At 43.7% G+C, this 18,819-nt stretch overlaps 2 protein-coding genes across 4 annotated transcripts; one reads left to right on the top strand and one right to left on the bottom strand.

Annotated features, from left to right (window-relative positions):
- Positions 1 to 5,337: 5,337 nt before the first annotated feature.
- LOC134132907 (coiled-coil domain-containing protein 200-like) lies at positions 5,338 to 12,074 on the bottom strand. Of its 3 annotated transcripts, none has more exons than XM_062565787.1 (5): positions 10,673 to 12,074; positions 10,497 to 10,580; positions 9,780 to 9,846; positions 9,402 to 9,481; positions 5,338 to 5,720 (listed from the first exon to the last, which is right to left on the bottom strand). In XM_062565787.1, the coding sequence occupies exons 2-5, from the start codon at positions 10,569 to 10,571 to the stop codon at positions 5,619 to 5,621; spliced, it is 324 nt and encodes a 107-aa protein (XP_062421771.1). In that variant the 5' UTR covers positions 10,572 to 10,580; positions 10,673 to 12,074; the 3' UTR covers positions 5,338 to 5,618. The 3 variants fall into 3 exon arrangements, with proteins under 3 accessions (XP_062421771.1, XP_062421770.1, XP_062421772.1); XM_062565788.1 differs by lacking the exon at positions 5,338 to 5,720 and adding an exon at positions 7,466 to 8,323; XM_062565786.1 differs by lacking the exon at positions 9,402 to 9,481.
- Positions 12,075 to 15,104: 3,030 nt separating this feature from the next.
- Positions 15,105 to 18,548, top strand: LOC119220933 (ADP-ribosylation factor-like protein 4D). The gene is made up of 3 exons (XM_037477284.2): positions 15,105 to 15,298; positions 15,823 to 16,476; positions 17,301 to 18,548. Exons 2-3 carry the CDS (start codon positions 16,033 to 16,035, stop codon positions 17,463 to 17,465), a joined length of 609 nt encoding a protein of 202 aa, XP_037333181.1. The 5' UTR covers positions 15,105 to 15,298; positions 15,823 to 16,032; the 3' UTR covers positions 17,466 to 18,548.
- The last annotated feature ends 271 nt before the right edge of the window (positions 18,549 to 18,819 follow it).

Raw genomic sequence — 18,819 nt, 5'->3', positions numbered from 1 at the left:
GAGATATAACTGCACTATAACGAGTCTTCATACGTTTTAATGTGGTGTCAGAGACTGATGTTGTTCACCGGTTACGTCTGTTTGAGGACAGAAATTAGATTCATAACTTCATGTTTAAATGTAACTTTAACGTATTATTGTATGTATACAGTATATGTATATTATTGTCTATCATTGTGCACTAAAACTAACGATGTTTTAATTAAAGGCCTTGAGGAGACAGTCATTGAGACTGTAAATCGGCAGCAGAACTTCAGCTTCAAAAAACTCTGAAGCTCTGAATTGTAATAATAATAAAAAAATTCCACATATCAATTATTTTATATTGTATAGTTGTGTAAGATATTCGATGTGTGGTCAGCAGCTTGCTGTACTAGGACCACTACACTGATTATCAGCCTCTTGATGTTTGAGTAACAAGACAAACAGTAGGTGTGTGTGCAACCCAGTCTCCAAAAAAAGCGTGAAATGGCTACGTTGGTCCACCGTGATAAACGTAGTCATGTCACGTTTTCCCCCAAAATAACGTTACTATGTTACGTTTCTTTTGGCCCATTCATTTACATTGCTTTGCAAATAGGTCACGTGACTATCAAGTTTCCCGGTAGCAAAAAGAAAAACATGGCGGACGGTCAGCATAATCTCCGTCAAAAACACAATATTTTAAGAAAGCATCAGCATTTGTATGCATTTCGATGGCATTTCTAGCGAGAAGTATGCGTTATTCTTTCATAATCTTCTATCAGAGACTGTAGAAGACCTTCCGTTTATTCGTTTCTGCGAAGATTTGAGTGTCTCTTTGGGAAAGCGTGGCTACGCAACGCCTTTAACGGCGCATTATTAAAAAAACACTTCCAGTGGGGGCGTTACCGTAAAGAAGCGTTCAGCCTTAAAGCCACTAATCGCCAAACAAAACAAACTCAAAGCACACGAATCACATTATGACTTTTTAAACATAAATTCCCTTACTTTTATGAGTTTTCAATGAAAGAATGCATAATTTCCGGGTGTAGGCAAGCCCGGGACATCCCGAATTATGGGCAATTTTGATTTGTCCAGCTTTTTGACAGCTCCAGTCCCGACTTCCAATCACAGCCTCCTAAGTCAATGACGCGCCTTAAACTCTCGGGTGTTGTGTGATTGCAACTCCCCCCCCCCCCCCCCCCGAACATTACGTCTTGTTTACATGGAAAAGGGGGGCGGGGCTTCGCCTTCAGAGCGGAGCGTCATTTCTCGCTCCACACGTCTCCTCTTTTTACTGGCCAGGAAAACGGGCGATCTATCCCACGTGGGTCTGGCTCCATTCCATTGGCTCTGACGAATCCACGGAGAGGCGGGACTTATAATTTGCCCGGCAAACGGAGAGATTTGAACTCCATTGCTTGCCCTGTGCGTGAAGTGGCCGTGAGGCCTCCACTAAAGTCTCTCTCTATTTGTTCTGCTTTACTCAATAAAAGTAAAACCTTTACAGATATACTGTACACACACTAGGCTAACATAACGGAGATTCCAGGCTTCGTCCTTTATGTTTTATGGGGATAAAGCCTCTGTAAGTAGTTTTTTCCCAAGCAAATCTGAGTTTCTTCTGTTTTTTGTGTGTCCCATACAAATATCAAAATATATATACTGATTTTCACATCCAAACACACTCACTTATGTTCCCTTTTATCATGACAACAAGACATTTCAAGATAAACCTTTTGCTTTCATAAATATGACAGTTTTAGTGTGTAAATGCCCAGCAGTGTACAGTCCGGGGGCCCCTATCGGGCCACTTGTTAGATGGGTTTGATGGGTTACTGACTAAAATATATGCCCCCACCCCCTAACTTGATTTAGGTCTGTTGCCTCAGGGCAACTTTTAAATATAATAGGTCAAACAAGCAATGTAAGCATTAAGAAAGTAGTGCATTTTGAGCACATTAACCACAAATGGATTCAAACATAAATTCAAAAATATTAAACAAAGAAATTAAATGACCAACACTGTATGTACAAAATCCACATACAAAACATGTAAACTTAAAGGGCTTGTTTGTGTCAAATTGTATGGCATACACATTCAACTGGCCTACAATAACCTGAAGAATGTCTTAAAATACTGAAGGGGGGGACATGATATCATTAGAAATGTTATGCCAGAGGGAGCACAGAATGTATTGTGGGGTGTTCAACAAGGAGGATTTTCAACCTCTACTATGTCTCCATCCTCATCTTGATCGACAGACTCACTGTCACTATCATCAGACATGCGTTATCCTAGTTTTAGTGTGTAAATGCAATTTCCAGCATGAGGCCTAAAAAACGCCTACAGGAATAAAAGGGTTAAACCAGATACAACTTGCTTGTTTGACTTATTTGACTTATTATATTTACAACTTGCCCTGAGGCAGTTAGGGGGTGGGGGCATACATTTTAGTCAGTAACCCATCCAACCCATCTTGAAACTCAGTCGAAGGAGTCTAACGCCGGAGTCACAGGGTGCAACAAAACTCTGTAGTGAAAAAAGTGAAGGCCGAGGCATGCTGGGTGAAGTGCGATCCCGGCCCTTTCGGGACAGTGTTGTGCCTGAACGCGTTCATTGAACGATAGTTCATGAACTCGTTGATATTTTGGGCGAACGTGAACTGAACGTACTGTATTAATGCCCGATGAACGTTACTGTGAACTCGTTCATTCTGGTTTCTACGGCACGTTCTTTCAGGTTAATGTCGTTCAATGGGGTGCCAGATTTCTATAGAAAACACACCGTAAACGCGCATTGATAAGTGTAGCAGAGGCGGCGTATAATAATTTTAAAGAGTTTTATGAAGTTACTGACAAGGTCGGTGAGGATGGGAGGAATCTGACCTTTCTTTGCAAATATTTGCACCTTAATGATTACTGTCCTGTTTTTCTTTTTATAATACCTTATTTAAAAAAGACCATTCAAGCAGCATGTGTTTGAGAATGTAGTGTAGGGGTGAACTCTGCAACTGCTGCTAGTGTGGAGTGAATGACAGCAACATTAAAGCAACAAAGGGGAAATGCTGTCCCCTCAATGCTAATGTAAACCCTGGTTGGATAAGGATTCAAAATTGGATATGAAGATTAAATCTGATGCATAGCTTCAGTGTTAAAACTGATCAAATAATTGCTGTCTGTGGTTCTGGGCTGTGGCAATAATAAAATAAAAAAAATAGCTCGCAGCAACGTATGGAAAAAAAGAACTAAACTAGTTCATTTTTTGGAACCGTGAACTTATTTCAAATATTTTGAACTATGAACTGAACTAGTTCATTTTTAAAATGTGTGAACTAAACTTTGAACTAGTTAATGTAGAAAGTAAACTTTACCAACACTGGCTATAGGACCCCGGAAGATGATGAACTATGCCTGGGAAGGGCGAAGCCATGCCGGTACGAGCATGATGTTGAACACCCCACAATACATTCTGTGCTCCCTCTGGCATAACATTTCTAATGATATCATGTCCCCCCCTTCAGTATTTTAAGACATTCTTCAGGTTATTGTAGGCCAGTTGAATGTGTATGCCATACAATTTGACACAAACAAGCCCTTTAAGTTTACATGTTTTGTATGTGGATTTTGTACATACAGTGTTGGTCATTTAATTTCTTTGTTTAATATTTTTGAATTTATGTTTGAATCCATTTGTGGTTAATGTGCTCAAAATGCACTACTTTCTTAATGCTTACATTGCTTGTTTGACCTATTATATTTAAAAGTTGCCCTGAGGCAACAGACCTAAATCAAGTTAGGGGGTGGGGGCATATATTTTAGTCAGTAACCCATCAAACCCATCTAACAAGTGGCCCGATAGGGGCCCCCGGACTGTACACTGCTGGGCATTTACACACTAAAACTGTCATATTTATGAAAGCAAAAGGTTTATCTTGAAATGTCTTGTTGTCATGATAAAAGGGAACATAAGTGAGTGTGTTTGGATGTGAAAATCAGTATATATATTTTGATATTTGTATGGGACACACAAAAAACAGAAGAAACTCAGATTTGCTTGGGAAAAAACTACTTACAGAGGCTTTATCCCCATAAAACATAAAGGACGAAGCTTGGAATATCCGTTATGTTAGCCTAGTGTGTGTACAGTATATCTGTAAAGGTTTTACTTTTATTGAGTAAAGCAGAACAAATAGAGAGAGACTTTAGTGGAGGCCTCACGGCCACTTCACGCACAGGGCAAGCAATGGAGTTCAAATCTCTCCGTTTGCCGGGCAAATTATAAGTCCCGCCTCTCCGTGGATTCGTCAGAGCCAATGGAATGGAGCCAGACCCACGTGGGATAGATCGCCCGTTTTCCTGGCCAGTAAAAAGAGGAGACGTGTGGAGCGAGAAATGACGCTCCGCTCTGAAGGCGAAGCCCCGCCCCCCTTTTCCATGTAAACAAGACGTAATGTTCGGGGGGGGGGGGGGGGGGGGGAAGTTGCAATCACACAACACCCGAGAGTTTAAGGCGCGTCATTGACTTAGGAGGCTGTGATTGGAAGTCGGGACTGGAGCTGTCAAAAAGCTGGACAAATCAAAATTGCCCATAATTCGGGATGTCCCGGGCTTGCCTACACCCGGAAATTATGCATTCTTTCATTGAAAACTCATAAAAGTAAGGGAATTTATGTTTAAAAAGTCATAATGTGATTCGTGTGCTTTGAGTTTGTTTTGTTTGGCGATTAGTGGCTTTAAGGCTGAACGCTTCTTTACGGTAACGCCCCCACTGGAAGTGTTTTTTTAATAATGCGCCGTTAAAGGCGTTGCGTAGCCACGCTTTCCCAAAGAGACACTCAAATCTTCGCAGAAACGAATAAACGGAAAGTCTTCTACAGTCTCTGATAGAAGATTATGAAAGAATAACGCATACTTCTCGCTAGAAATGCCATCGAAATGCATACAAATGCTGATGCTTTCTTAAAATATTGTGTTTTTGACGGAGATTATGCTGACCGTCCGCCATGTTTTTCTTTTTGCTACCGGGAAACTTGATAGTCACGTGACCTATTTGCAAAGCAATGTAAATGAATGGGCCAAAAGAAACGTAACATAGTAACGTTATTTTGGGGGAAAACGTGACATGACTACGTTTATCACGGTGGACCAACGTAGCCATTTCACGCTTTTTTTGGAGACTGGGTTGGTGTGTGTCAGCCCTGTGAGGCGGGGGACTTAAAATCTAATAAAAAATAAGATAAATTTATAAAAAGGGTACCAGCAACGCCACCTAGTTGCGGAGTCTAGGTCTCCATAAAAACCGGTTCTGTGTTCATCAGAGGAAGAACAGCATGGATCACAAGACATAAAAATGTGGTTAAAAGGAGGATTTTATTATAAACTAAAAACCCATAAATAACTACAATTGTATAAAAAGTCCAGCTGGAACAAAGTGCTAAAAACAAGGTTTAAAATTCAACCAGCCACTGCTGCTGATCCGTCCGGCCCTTTCTCCTAGTTTCCGGTTGCCCAGTGAGGTGCCCAATCCGTCTCGTTCTTCTCGTATGCACCCTTCCTGCTCGTCCGCTGCCTTGCCGTCCTCCACTGCTTTACTCCACTGTGGCTTCTCCTTCCCGTGGCCTCTCTTCTCCCTCTCATGCCGTGCTTGGTGTCCTTTATAGCAGCTGTGTTGATTGGAGAGGGGAGGTCCTTTCCTTGTGAAATGTGGTTGGCCAGGGCTCTGTAATTGATGAGTCCCTCCAGGTGCATGTAGTTTGCTGAACATTGGGTTTATAGGTAAAAAATGTAATAAAACAAACCATGCTAAAATGTAATAAAACAAACCATGCTAAAATGTTATAAAACAAAACATGCTAAAATGTAAAACCAAACCATGCTAAAATGTAAAACCAACCCATGCTAAAATATAATAACCAATAATTTATAGAAACCACAATGTCCCCCTGGTGACATGTGTGCATTAAAATATTTACTGTTTATTTTTTGTTACTGTATCCAACCTCCTCCTCCTAAAATGATAAAGCTAATGCAGTGTGATGTAATACAAAAGCCCTGAATTAAATGTTTACCTTAGTAACGTTTTATGTGTATCTTCCATCCAATATGAATACAAATTAGATGTACATTTATCAGTGTCATCCAGTAAAGTTCAGCAGCACCACAAACAGCAGCTGCTTCATCTGCTTTAAAAAGATGTTGGACTGTATAACAACTCTGATCTGATCCGTTGAGATATTTTGTTTAATTATTTTATGACTGATTATATATATCTGGTGCTCAATATTATATATACAATTTCTCTCTATACATTAAAATGAAACAAAAGCTTGTTAATAGTAAAATACTTAAATCAAAAACTATATTGAAACGTATTAGCAAGACCGGTTGACGTGGTGACGTCATCAAGTCAGCTGCTGTTCCAATTGCGAAAATGTCCGTTCTCCGTTCTCTCGAACCTGTGAGTCAGGACACCTGAGTCCGTCTCCCGAGTCTGTTCTTGTGGGAACGCAAGTTCGTTCTCGCCGTCTCAGGTATTGAGAAAGGGCCCCTACCTTTAAAAGACATCTGAGGGAGCAGCAACTTCAATTTGGAAATTATCTTCCCTCAATATTCTCTGTGACGCCCTCCCAGTTCTAGACTATGTTTCTTTGGCTAAGATGAACTCAACAATGCTGGTTAAATGATGTGCAGCCCTCTGTCCCTTAATAAAAACAACAATATCATCTGCATAGGCTGATAAAACCAAGTTCCCCCTAAAACCAGGCCTTCCAGGCTATGGCGTACTCTGATGAAGAGGGGATCCAGGGAGAGAGCACATCCCTGCTGGACCCCTCTGCACCATCTAAAATGAGTACACAGACTGACGTTTATCTTCAGCACACTTTCAACCTCACTGTACAATACTTTGATCTTAGCTACAAAGCCAGTGCTTTTTTACTGAAGTACAAGTAAAGTTACCAGTCTAAAAATGTACTCAAGTAAAAGTAAAAAGTAGCTCATTAAAAATGCAGAGGTGGAACGAGTAAAAATAAGAGATATATGATTTTAGTGCAGATCATCCAATAAAATATTGTAATGAGCTGAGTTAATGTTATTAGTTATCAGTTATCAGTTATGCAGATGTTGCATGTGTTCACGTTATGCACTGTTACCAGCTGTAGTTACGCAAGACAACCCAAGTTTTGGGGGGCCGTGTATGCGGAAGTGTTCGTTCGGCGTGGTGACGGCCAACAGTGACAGAGTTGTTTTTCTATAAATAAATGCACCGGAGTTGCAAGCCAGTCATCGCCTCCTTATTTACGCTGCAGCACTGGGGTGAGCGTTACAATATTTTAAACATTACAACAACCACTAAATATGGCATGAACTGTATATTCAGTAAAGCAGGGGCGCCAAACTCATTTCAGGTTCTGAAAGATACCAGATACTGCCGACTTCGACCGAACGCGGGCCACTGACGATCGGCGCGAACGGCTGACGGGGGGCGGGGGGAGTGGCGCTGACAGGGGGTGGCGCTGACAGGGGGGGGCGGGGTGGCGCGGTTTAGCGGCTACGCTTCGTATTTTCATTCGATTTCAGCTGGGTTTGCATCTGTTTTGTCCGTCTCCATCATTCTTGTTTAGCGCGTCCGTTCTCCCGCTCATCACTCAATCAGTGCAGTGACTACTCAATTACAGTAACGCGAGTAAATGTTATTCGTTACTTTCCACCTCTGGCCAGCGCTGAACCCAAACTAAAACTTAAACTTAACTCTTGCCTCCTTCAGAGAGTTGGGGAAACAGCCAGATAACAGAGCATTGTCAGTGAGACAGGTGAGGAAAGGAAGAAGGTCAGGAGTGATAGATTGTAGAATATGGGATGGAATGGGGGCAAGAGGGGAGGAGGTCGGATGGGCAGAGGTCACTGACGTAAGAACTTGATTAGGAGACAAGGGGGTGAAAGGGAAGCAAAGGCAATAGAGGTGAAGTTGGTGAAACACAAGTAATAGGAGATGGGTTTAAGAAAGAGGACTGTTTGTCATCCATTTTTTGTAAAGTAGTTGACAAAGACTCCGGGGATGGTGGAGGACGAGAAGATGGAAAAGAGGGGATATATTGTTTCGCTTTAATAGCCATAGCCTTTTGAAACATTTAAAATGCCCTCCAGATATTTGTTTATCTGTGTATGTTGTCTTCAACGATGTAAAGTTATAGGAGTGCTACAATAAAGATAAAATAATAATATATATATATATATATTCTTTTATAATCACACAATGGTGCAGTTTTGCCATAGCCAAATTGTCCAGTAGTTGTGTGCTGCTGTCATTGAACAATGGTGTTCCTCATCTTCTTCACCATTGCTGATTGTACTGTAAAGACTGTAGGACAAACAAGGAATTGAACCTCAGAAAATGCTTTAAAAATGTCTTGAGTCTGTGCTTTGACAAAATGGAGACAGAATAAAGAGACGGTTTAAGACAAGTAAGGTACAGGTACTTATTTGATTGGTATTAAGGGACCCAACTCAGCTGGATTAAGTCCTATTTATTGGTTCAATTACAGTTTTTATTTGTAAACTTTGAAACCTCAATGACAACAAATGATGGTCACGGAGTTCCACAAGGTTCTGTTCTTGGACCGATTTTATTTACCTTATATATGCTTCCTTTAGGCAATGTTATCAGAAAAGACTGCATAAACTTTCATTGTTATGTTGTCAGACGTCAATGAAGACAGACGAGTCAACTCTGTCACACATTTGACCACATCCTATTAGTTTGTCTTTCATCTCAAATACATGTTTTCTAACTCTCCATTTCAGATCATCCCACATTATCAGCTCATTACCATCACCTGGTTCTCCTTGCACATCTCCCCTGCAGCACATCACCTCATCAGCCACTCACCATTTAAGCCCTAACGTGCATCCGTACCCGTAACCATCAAAAGCTCTAAGAATGTCTCAAGGAGACTTCTTAGGACACACAAAGCGTGTCTGTCCTCTCTCTTGCTTCTTTAAGAGTTCACATCTCATTAATGCACATTACCAATTCAGCTTCTTGCCGAGATTTTTGTGCTTTCTTGCCTCGCAAGTGTTCATAGAGTGGTTATTTGGACCCTGCCTCCTGCCATGACCCTGCTGACACCTACCGCTGCTATCATAATATTATACCTTATTTTATTTCTGTCATATGCATTGAACCTATTTTACATCTTATACACATGACATTCTGTCCATCCTGATAGAGGGATCATCCTCTGCGGTTCTCTAGGCTGGTGCATGCTTCTGCGTCTGGGTCTACGTTTGCGTCTTGTATCGACGGACAAAGATTTTTTTCATTTTTGGGTGGGGGTTCCTGTGCGATGTGTGAGTTTGGGGACAGACTGTAAAGCCCTGTGAGGTTAATTTGTGATTTTAGGCTATTCAAAATGAAACAAAAATTGAATTGATCTTACTGAATATCTGTCAGGGATCTTGGCGCTGCTATGGACAGGTGTCTTCAGGTTGCCCTTACAGTGGGGACACTGGCTACCCACTGGAAACAACAGAACAATCACTCAATGCATGCTTAGAATTTACCCCTGTGTTAAAGCAACACTAACCAAAAATGTCATATTGCCAATGGATCAAATGACCAACTAAGTAGTTCCAGGTACTCATCCTCAAAGCAGTAGGGGGCAGTGTAGATGAAAGCAAACCCATTATCAAAGATACAATGGTTTTTCTGCTTATCTTCAAACATAGCCGGTCTCAAAAGAGAAAGTAGAAGGTAAGTTTTGTTTAATGGAGACTGATGGTATGTTCAAATATATCCATGATAAGTATAGTGATACCTGTTTGCTCTTGTGTTGTTTTAGGTTCGGTTGCATTGCAGCCGGTGTCAGAATCCCTCTGCAGCAGCTGTAAAGTAAGAGAAAAAATGAAACTTCAAACACAAGGGAATCAGTAGAAAAGAACACAGTTAAAAAATACACCAAGGTTTATATGAGGCCAAATGCACAAGACTAAATCTTATACTTTCAGACCTACAGACAGAACGTCATTCTCCCTTGTGCTATATCCAAACTCGTGAGCATAATCCTATGCATGCTATAAATATATATATATATATATATATATTGGGAAAAGGTAACTTTAAGATTTAGTGAATCAGTCATTTGAACTTTTTTGTATTTTAATTTCTTACTTTTGTTATTTTTCTCTAAATCTCAACATTTTACCTTTAAATATCTTTCAACATACATGGTAAATAACCCCTGTAAGTAACCCATATTTTGAAATGAACAAAACAAGGTAACTTCTATCTGAATCCCTCGTGTGAAGTCATCAGGTCCACAGTAGACAGGGATGACCTCATGCTGCGGTGTCACATGTCCCTGTTGTTGTTCTATGGTAAACTATACCACACAGGTTGATTCAAACAGTCACAAAGTGTTTTTAACTTAAGTGGTTTTGGGGGTTAGAGAACCTACAGAATGATACAGAGACCCAAATAATCATTTAAAGGTACATTTCACCATAAATAATTTTCAGTGCAACATGTTGCTTACCTGCTGTCTGTCTCTGGCCATCCTGCGGTCCAGAACGCTTTGGCGCCGCCTGGCCTCCCAGTGCATAGCCGACATCCTGACGTCCTGTGTACAAGCAAACGTGTTAGGGTCAGAGACAAAACACTTTTATCCTCTTTCTTTCTGCGATGGGCTCGAATGGACTGGAATGGAGAGACCTTCTAGTACGACGGCCAGGTCCCAGGACGGTACTCTCGTGCTGGCTGCTGGCCTCAGCCTCTTGGTGCCACGGAGGAAGCGGGATACCAGTGGGTGTCTCCCCAGAGAACGCCCATCATGGGGCATGGGTTGCCGACAGGGCCGCCACATATACTTTGATAGTAGACGGGGATAAACCTGTGGAGAAACGTTCCTGCAGGAACTCCAGTACTGAACCGACCGGGCAGTTAACTGGGTCTAGCAGTCATTCCCCACACCAAGTGGCAAATTGAGCCTCCACCTAACGGCATACGAAGCGGGTCTCGGGTCTTGGGTCTAGAACTCTCTACGACCTCGGTCGAGAGACCAGATCCTAAGAGGCGGGCCCCCTCAGGGGCCACGCCGATAGTTTCCATAGCTATATATAGGGGAGGGCTGCTGCGCCAGGTGATGCAAGCTTAACGGCGGCCGGGGCTGCCCTTGAGCAGCCCCGCGGACGTGGCGTCGACGGGGAAGGTATGCATCGAGCGCCGCAGCCTGCCGCCTCTCCGCATGGAGCCTGGACTGGCTCAGCCACAGGTTCCTCTCAGTGGCTACCAGGGCTCCCATGGAGGGGCCAACAGACTTGGCCATCTCCTTGGTGGCTCGCAACGCGAGGTCAGCCGTGTGCTGCAGCTCACGTACTACCTCAAGCGTTAGCTCCTTTCCCTCGGCCATGTCAGCAAGCAGCTCCGCCTGAAACGGCTGGACAAGCGCCATCGTATGCAGGCAGGAAGCCGGGACTTTCCCGCAGGAAGACGGGACTTTCCCGTCCCGAGACCCTCCGCGGGGTCCACCTGCGATCTCCACGAAGACAACCGGCGCTCTGCCTAGGCACGAGCGGGACCTGAGCCGCGGGGAGCGCGTCCCATCGAGCCGCCCTCCTCAAAGAGGGCTCGACGAGAGAGACGCGTGCGCCCAGAAAAGCGCTCACAATCTCCACAGCTAGCCCCCTCGAAGGATAGCTGAGCGTGCTCCACGCCCAAGCAGACGACACACAAAGTGTGCGAGTCCTTGCCCGTAATAAAACGGGTGCAAGGGGGGGGCACACTGGACAAAACGCTCAGCCATAGTTCACTTCACACGCACTTGATGAAGGCACAGAGATGAATGGGCTTGCCCTTCGGGTCCCTTTATAGCTTCCTGGTCCTGGCGTCGCCCGGCTATGACGTACCAGCTCGCCATTGGTTAGATTTCACACGTGCTTCATGACGCGGTCACGCAGAGGCATTCCCACAGCGTTTCCACGCAGCTTGAGTTCCCTGAGAGGGAACAATAGTGGCATATTACCACTGGTGCACTTGATGAGGCTATTGTTGCAAACTGCCTTTTATTCCAGCAGACAGAGAGCAACATTAGGATAGCATTAGCATCCACACTAGATATACACACTAAATGCAACATGCTCCTTTAAAGCTGAAAAACCAATTCCAATTCCTTACAACGACTCTTTCATGAATTGTCAGGTTTACCAGATTTATCTTGATATTCACCTACTACCCTGTGTCCCCTGCATCGTATCTGCAGTTGCTGTTGGGACATTATGGGGACCTGATACGCTTTAACTGGTGATCAGTGCCAACAGCTCCTCTGGTTACCCAACTCTTCCAGAGTTACCACCTCTCAGTGTCTCTGCAGGCAGGCTCACGCCACACGTCCACGACCATGACTGTCAGTAGCATGGTTGTTACATTGCATTGTTGTGTTATGCATGTGAAGTGGTTCACAGAAACCAGAACATTCCAAAATATTACTTACAGGATTCTAAGTCAAAGAAACGGTCCCTCAAAGAAAAACAGCTCACTATTTCACAACCATGACAAGAACTACTGGCCCATCAGGTGATGTAGAAACGCAAGATACCTTCTCTACAGTCCATATCTAGTTAGCTACTGTAGCATCATGGCAGTACAACAAGTTTGAACTGTGGCTCCATGGTGGATACTGACCTCACAGTAACACTGCCTCAAGGATGTTGGCATAAGATCATTAAACACAGTTTAACTGTGAAGAACCGCTCCCTATCGAGATATGAAGGGTGAAGTTTTAGTGAATTAACATTAAATTTTAGATTTAGGTAGTTATACTAAAAGTCACTTTTGAATGAATTTTCTAATGCTTAGAAATGTCATATAATGCTACAAACTGGCACTCATGAACAGTGCAGAAGGAACACACACAGCTTACACACCACTGTGGTCCTTTCTTCCTTAGTGATGGAAGAATGATGCTACATGTTATATGTGATCTTTGGTGTCTATAGTAAATATGCTGTAGTTATTTGAAATGCACGTAACCCTAACTATCTCATGTATTCAGCTGAGACAAAGAAAACGCAGTCTTTTGCTGTAGAAACCAGAAGGTTGAGCTGTATAATTGAGCCCAGCGATGTCTAAGAAGTAAAGAGTGTTTCCTCACCTGACTGGAAAAGACAGCTACAGCTTTGGTAGAGTGGAGGCCTGGAGGACTCTGCTGGTTTAAGTTTCTCTTTGCCTCTCTCCTATTTCCTGCCCAGGAAACATAATGCTCTCTCTGGACAGCTTTTGTAAGGGAGAAAAAGAAAAGGTGGCGCAGAGAAACCATTGTTCAGCTCCCTTGAGGCTCGCTAATAACGCATGGCCAGTGCTCATGGATGGGAATCTGGGTGGATTTTGTCCGGTCACATACTTCTTTGTAGGTTATTTATGAAATCATTCCTGTGCTGTTTATTCAAACATTTGATGTGTGTGTCAGAGAGAGAGGGAGATTTAAAACACTTTTATTTAAAACAAACTCTTCCACTCTGTCATACACCCGGCCCACCGGAGAGCGATCCCTCGCATACAAAGCCGTTTTCAGCGCGAGTCGGCAGCGTGGCACCGGCATCAAAACGTCAAACCTTTCCAAGTGGGACTGAAAAGCTTGTTTGAGTAGCCCCACATGGAGAAGCTGCCTCATCCACTCAGAAGCCCGAACTTGACTATGACGATGATGTTGGGGGGGACACAAGATGGCTGCTGAACATTTCTCGACCAAAAAAAATTGAATTCATATTTTCGGTGTACAAATGTCGTGTACACCATTTTTGGACAAATTTGCACATGATATTTTGTAACTCTGCTTGTTTAAGTTGTTTCTGGAGCCTTTTCAAACGGACATGTTGGCTTTTTGGCCCAGACTATTGGTGTGCAGCATTATTATATTAGCATTGACAGTATGTGGTGGCCTGGTCCCCCCCCCCCCACACAGGGATGTTAAGAGGTTTTCATTTCTTTATGGTGCAGTACACTTAAATGGCCGCAAGAGCACAGTGTTTTTCTTCTAAAATGGTCTAGATTCATTTGGTGATCTTTTTTTATTTGGATTGAAGATTTAATGCTTTTATTGCTAGGGATAAGTCATTTTCGACATGAGCCTCACGTGCATCAGTGTGAGAGAGTCAATATAATAGTCTGGCTATTCCTGGGCCATTTTGGGCCAATATAATTAGAACAATTACTTGGAGAAATAAACCAGAGCCGAAATAGTAATTGATTTATTTTCCAGGTGCCCACGTGTTGAGGGTTAGGGTGAGGACTTTTTCACCAGCAGACCAAGAGCCAACCGCCCCCCCAAAGTATAAAATAAAATGTCAATCACTCTAGTACAGGGATTCCCAAAGTGTGATGTGGGCACCCCTGGGTGTGCATGAGCAGCCTGTAGGGGGTGCACAACAGGAAAAATGCAATGGTGGTCTAATGGTGTGACAATTCATTTAAACCAGCACTAAAACGCAATGTAATTTCTTTGTAATCATCCAAAATCTTTTTCCCAGCAGGCCACTGGCTGGACGGTATGTGCGATGCATTGAGTCGGCAGTAACCCCCAGGCCCCTCTTCCCCCGGTACCCCCCTGCACACACCCTCATTGTAATCAGGAAATAACATGATGATATTATGCAAATCAATACAGCGGAACTATTATGTCATGGATGGTCCATGCTGAACTACACCCTAACCCTGAAAGAACAATATTTGATTCCTCTTGTCTTACTTCTTTTTGCTTGTTCTATGATGCACTTTTGGAGGATTGAGGACTGTACCAAATTCATAGAGAGCAGAAGTCTGTGCAAGCCTCTGTTGCTTTAGGTTACTCCATGTCCCTGAAGTTTAAATACACACATATTCTAAAACAGAGGTTTTCATGACAAAACTATGTCCTAAGTTGAATTGAAAGAATATAAGATAGAGTGCGCTCTGGTGAAAATAATTAAGAGATACAGTGTTCTTCCTTTACACTCCTGCATACCAACACGGCAACCAAATTCAACAACAGTTATTTAAATTCTGCTCCTAAATAAAAAATATTAAAATGGTTTATCATCATAAAATCCGATGTTACACAAAATACTATTGTATTTCCATGGCTGTAAAAAAGCATAATTACCCACGGGTGACGTCCCCTTGGTGGGACGTCACAGCAGGCTCCGCCTCTGTAGCAGCCAGGCGGACTGACGCGGCCGCCCGGGTCAGTTAGCACGTTCGGCCGAACCCACGACGCGCCCTTCTCGCTACAGCGGGGATACCGCTCGGACATTGGATAAAGTGCAACAATGGCGACCTGTGAAAAGTAGTTAGTGGAGCCGAGAGGTGAGATATCTCCCGTTTCTACCTAAAACCGACATGTGTTGACTTCTGGCGGACCCGGGGTGATGAGACTGGGCTTCCGCCGCGGTACCAGCGTTACACTTTTTCTGTCAAATGGAACTTCGCAGAAGACCTGTCCCGAGTTTTTTCCTATGAAATCGATATATTTATATTAACAAATTAGTTTCTAATTAGTTTTCATTGTTAGCTTGATCGGGCGCTTCTATTCTAATGTAACGTTAACTATGTTAGCTTTAGCGTTATATTAGTTTACAAGAACAAAAACGTGAACCGGCTTTTCAGGATCCCTCCGCTGCTCGGGGTCTATTTTCTGGCTAGAACCACCAGTAGGCTTTAGATAAGGAAGGTACACGATGCCAACAGGTTTTATTTGACCTTTTCATGTTGTGGCAGAGGATTGCTGCTCACCTATTGTAATTATTGTTACAAAAAGTAAATAAAACATCAACATCCATTTCAGATAAATACAAATCTAATAATTAAAGGCTTTCCTCTCCCTGTCTCAGTGACTGCAGCCACAGTCCCCGTCTGTCCCCATCACCCGGCTCCAGCCTCTGAAGTGAACTGCCCTCGTCCTGCCCTCCCCTCACTCCTTCAAAGTGCCTGGAAGCTAGTGATACAAGGACACAGGCAAACAACCACATTGTGGCAGTTAAAGGAAGCAATCCAGTCTGGTAAACCTTCAGAGGGACCATTCCACTCATCAGGAGCACAAAATGGGGAACCAGTTAACGGAAATTGCCCCCAGCACCCCGTTCTTCCCCAGCTTCCAGCCTCTACACGTTGTGGTGATCGGCCTGGACTCGGCAGGGAAAACCTCCCTCCTCTACAGGCTCAAGCTGGGGGAGTTTGTTAAGACTATCCCCACCAAAGGCTTCAACATGGAGCGGATTAAAGTGCCCATGGGGAGCCCCAAAGGTAGCGACACGGCGTTCCAGGTGTGGGACGTGGGCGGCCAGGAGAAACTCCGGCCTCTGTGGAAGTCGTACACCAGGCGGATGGACGGGCTGGTGTTCGTGCTGGATGCAGCCGAGGCAGAGCGCATGGAGGAGGCCAAGGTGGAGCTCCACCGCATCACCCGGTCGGGGGAGAACCAGGGAGTGCCCCTCCTGGTTCTGGCAAACAAACAGGACCTGCACGGAGCCATGTCGGCTTCAGAGGTAATCCTTGCTGTGGAGGTGATCTCTAGCTTCCTCAATCCAAAGCTTTCCTCCTCATTAGAACAGTCTAAGTACTCATTCCACAGAATATGAACTCATGTTACTGAATATTTGAATCCCTACCTGTATTCCCTGAAGAGCTACATAAAGAAATCGTTTTCCTAGGAAGATGCCAGTGTATATGTTGTGGAACCAGTGGAGATGATGTCCACTAAATAAGACAATCAGACATTGTTAGGGAAGAATATTGCAGCCTGACTCGGTTTTCTGCTGGCAGGTTGGTGCGCTTTAACAGCGCTGCGGACGCGTCAGTTGGGTGTATAAAATGTCCCATCAGATTTCCCTCTTTCTTTTTGAATGTGTCCCAGGCCCAAACACATGGGGATCCTACCCTGTGCTCCCATCTGACTGGGTCTATTTCTTCCATAATGACAAGTTGGTCAATATTGGGTGGCTCCCATTTTTTAAATTTAATCAAAGAAAAAGTATTGTTAACCTAAAAATATTTAGTCTGGGCTAAAATAGTTTTATTTGTCTGATGAAAGTTTAAAGGTATTGTGTCTAATAATCCAAATATAGTCATCAACCTTCAGAAGCCTCTTTAGAGTGTTTTTTGCATTTTATTAGTAATTAATATAATTAACGTGATGATCTGCCACTTATTTGTTGACCAAAACTAAATTTGTATAATTTTCTACTTATTCAAATCCTGCTGATGTCACAATCTGCTCATTTGAACGGATGGATCAAAATGCCACGAGTTTGGTTTAGGTTCTGAGGTCTGGCATTTACCAATAACATGCCATTGGTCTCCCACGCTGCAGGTGGAGAAGCTTCTGGCTCTCCACGAGCTGAGCACGTCCACGCTGCACCACACACAGGGCTGCTCGGCGCTGGATGGTCAGGGCCTTCAACCCGCCCTGGAGATACTCCACCAGATGATCGTGAAGAGGAAGAAGGTGCTCCGACACAGCAGGAAGAAGAGATGAGGCAGAGATGGCCTGCTGGGATGATGAAGGTTTCCTTTGAACGCTACAGCTGCTTTGACACCTCGGCAACGTCCGAAGGAGAAGCCAGAAGATGTCACTGCGTCAGACTCTTCCTCCCCCCCTTGGCTCTCAGTTCTGTTACACATAAACGATGACCTGCTCACGTTGGGAGCACAGCAGAGACGATGCAGCTCAGGGGGGAACCAGATGAAAATATGTGCAATACACCATAAACACTCCAATGTTGAAGTATATTTTCTACCACTACTTATGTAGTCTGCAGTGCTGGCCCGAGCCCAGGTCCTGCTCCTGTTCAATGTCCACATGTATGTTGCATGACTTTTACCCAGAAACCTGCTTAAGGAGTCCTGAGACCGGCTCATTTCCAGGTGGGTGTGTCATCTGGGAGTGCAGCTACGCACCATTGTTATGTCACCTGATACTCCAGAATCCAGCTGTGCAAGTTTAGGTCCGTGTGTCACTCCTCACCAAAGCTCTTTATATCAGGTTGGATTCAATAGTTGGTTGGTTGGTTGGTTGGTCATTTCAAATTAGTAATTGTTTTTTATGTCGTGTGCATTAAATCAACATGAATAAATTATTGAGCAGCTTTGGCATTAAAGGTCAAGGTCTTTATTTAATGTGTGTTGCTTTGACAAAATTAAAAGTTTGGCTCCTCCCCCATGCTCTAAGTGGTGATGACTGACTGGTACTAATGTCACAATACATCGGCATCTCAAACTGCCTTTATTATGGTCTCACCACACACCTCATAGAGTACTGTGAGAACATTTGGTACCGTGGTGACTCAATGTCTCCACAACGCCAGGTGAATTGGTAACAGTGATTCACGCGACAATGTACTCCAAACCTACTCTAGCAGTTACTTGGTGAAAGTAGAGCGCTTGGTGCGTCCACCAAGCTGGCTCAGATGGGAAGGATGGAGACACGCTTTGTGACAGTCATCTTCTACGCATACGTGTAAGTCTGCTGTCGCTCCTGGATCACTGCTACTACTTTAATGTCTGTGTGCCCACAGATTAGTAGAATTGTAAAGAAATAAAGGACATGCAATCAGTCAAAGAGAGCCTTCAGTTATCGAGCTCTTTGTGGAACTAGCTTCCACGTTCACACGCAGTCAGCTCATTTGAGACGAAGCTTCTAGTCAGGGCTGGCTCAGGTTGGCCTGGACCAGCCCTTAGTGTAGCTGCTATAGGCCCAGACTGCTGGGGGACTTGTTAGGACACACCTCTCTCTCTCTCCTTTCACAGTAATTCACATCTCATTGATGCACATCACTGTAGAAGCAAGGTACTGCATGCCGATGTAAATGGGTCCTAATCAACTGGAATTC

Source organism: Pungitius pungitius, chromosome 12 (genome assembly GCF_949316345.1).
Source record: "Pungitius pungitius chromosome 12, fPunPun2.1, whole genome shotgun sequence".
Classification (NCBI taxonomy): Eukaryota; Metazoa; Chordata; class Actinopteri; order Perciformes; family Gasterosteidae; genus Pungitius; species Pungitius pungitius.
This window is presented reverse-complemented; position numbering and strand designations above follow the sequence as displayed.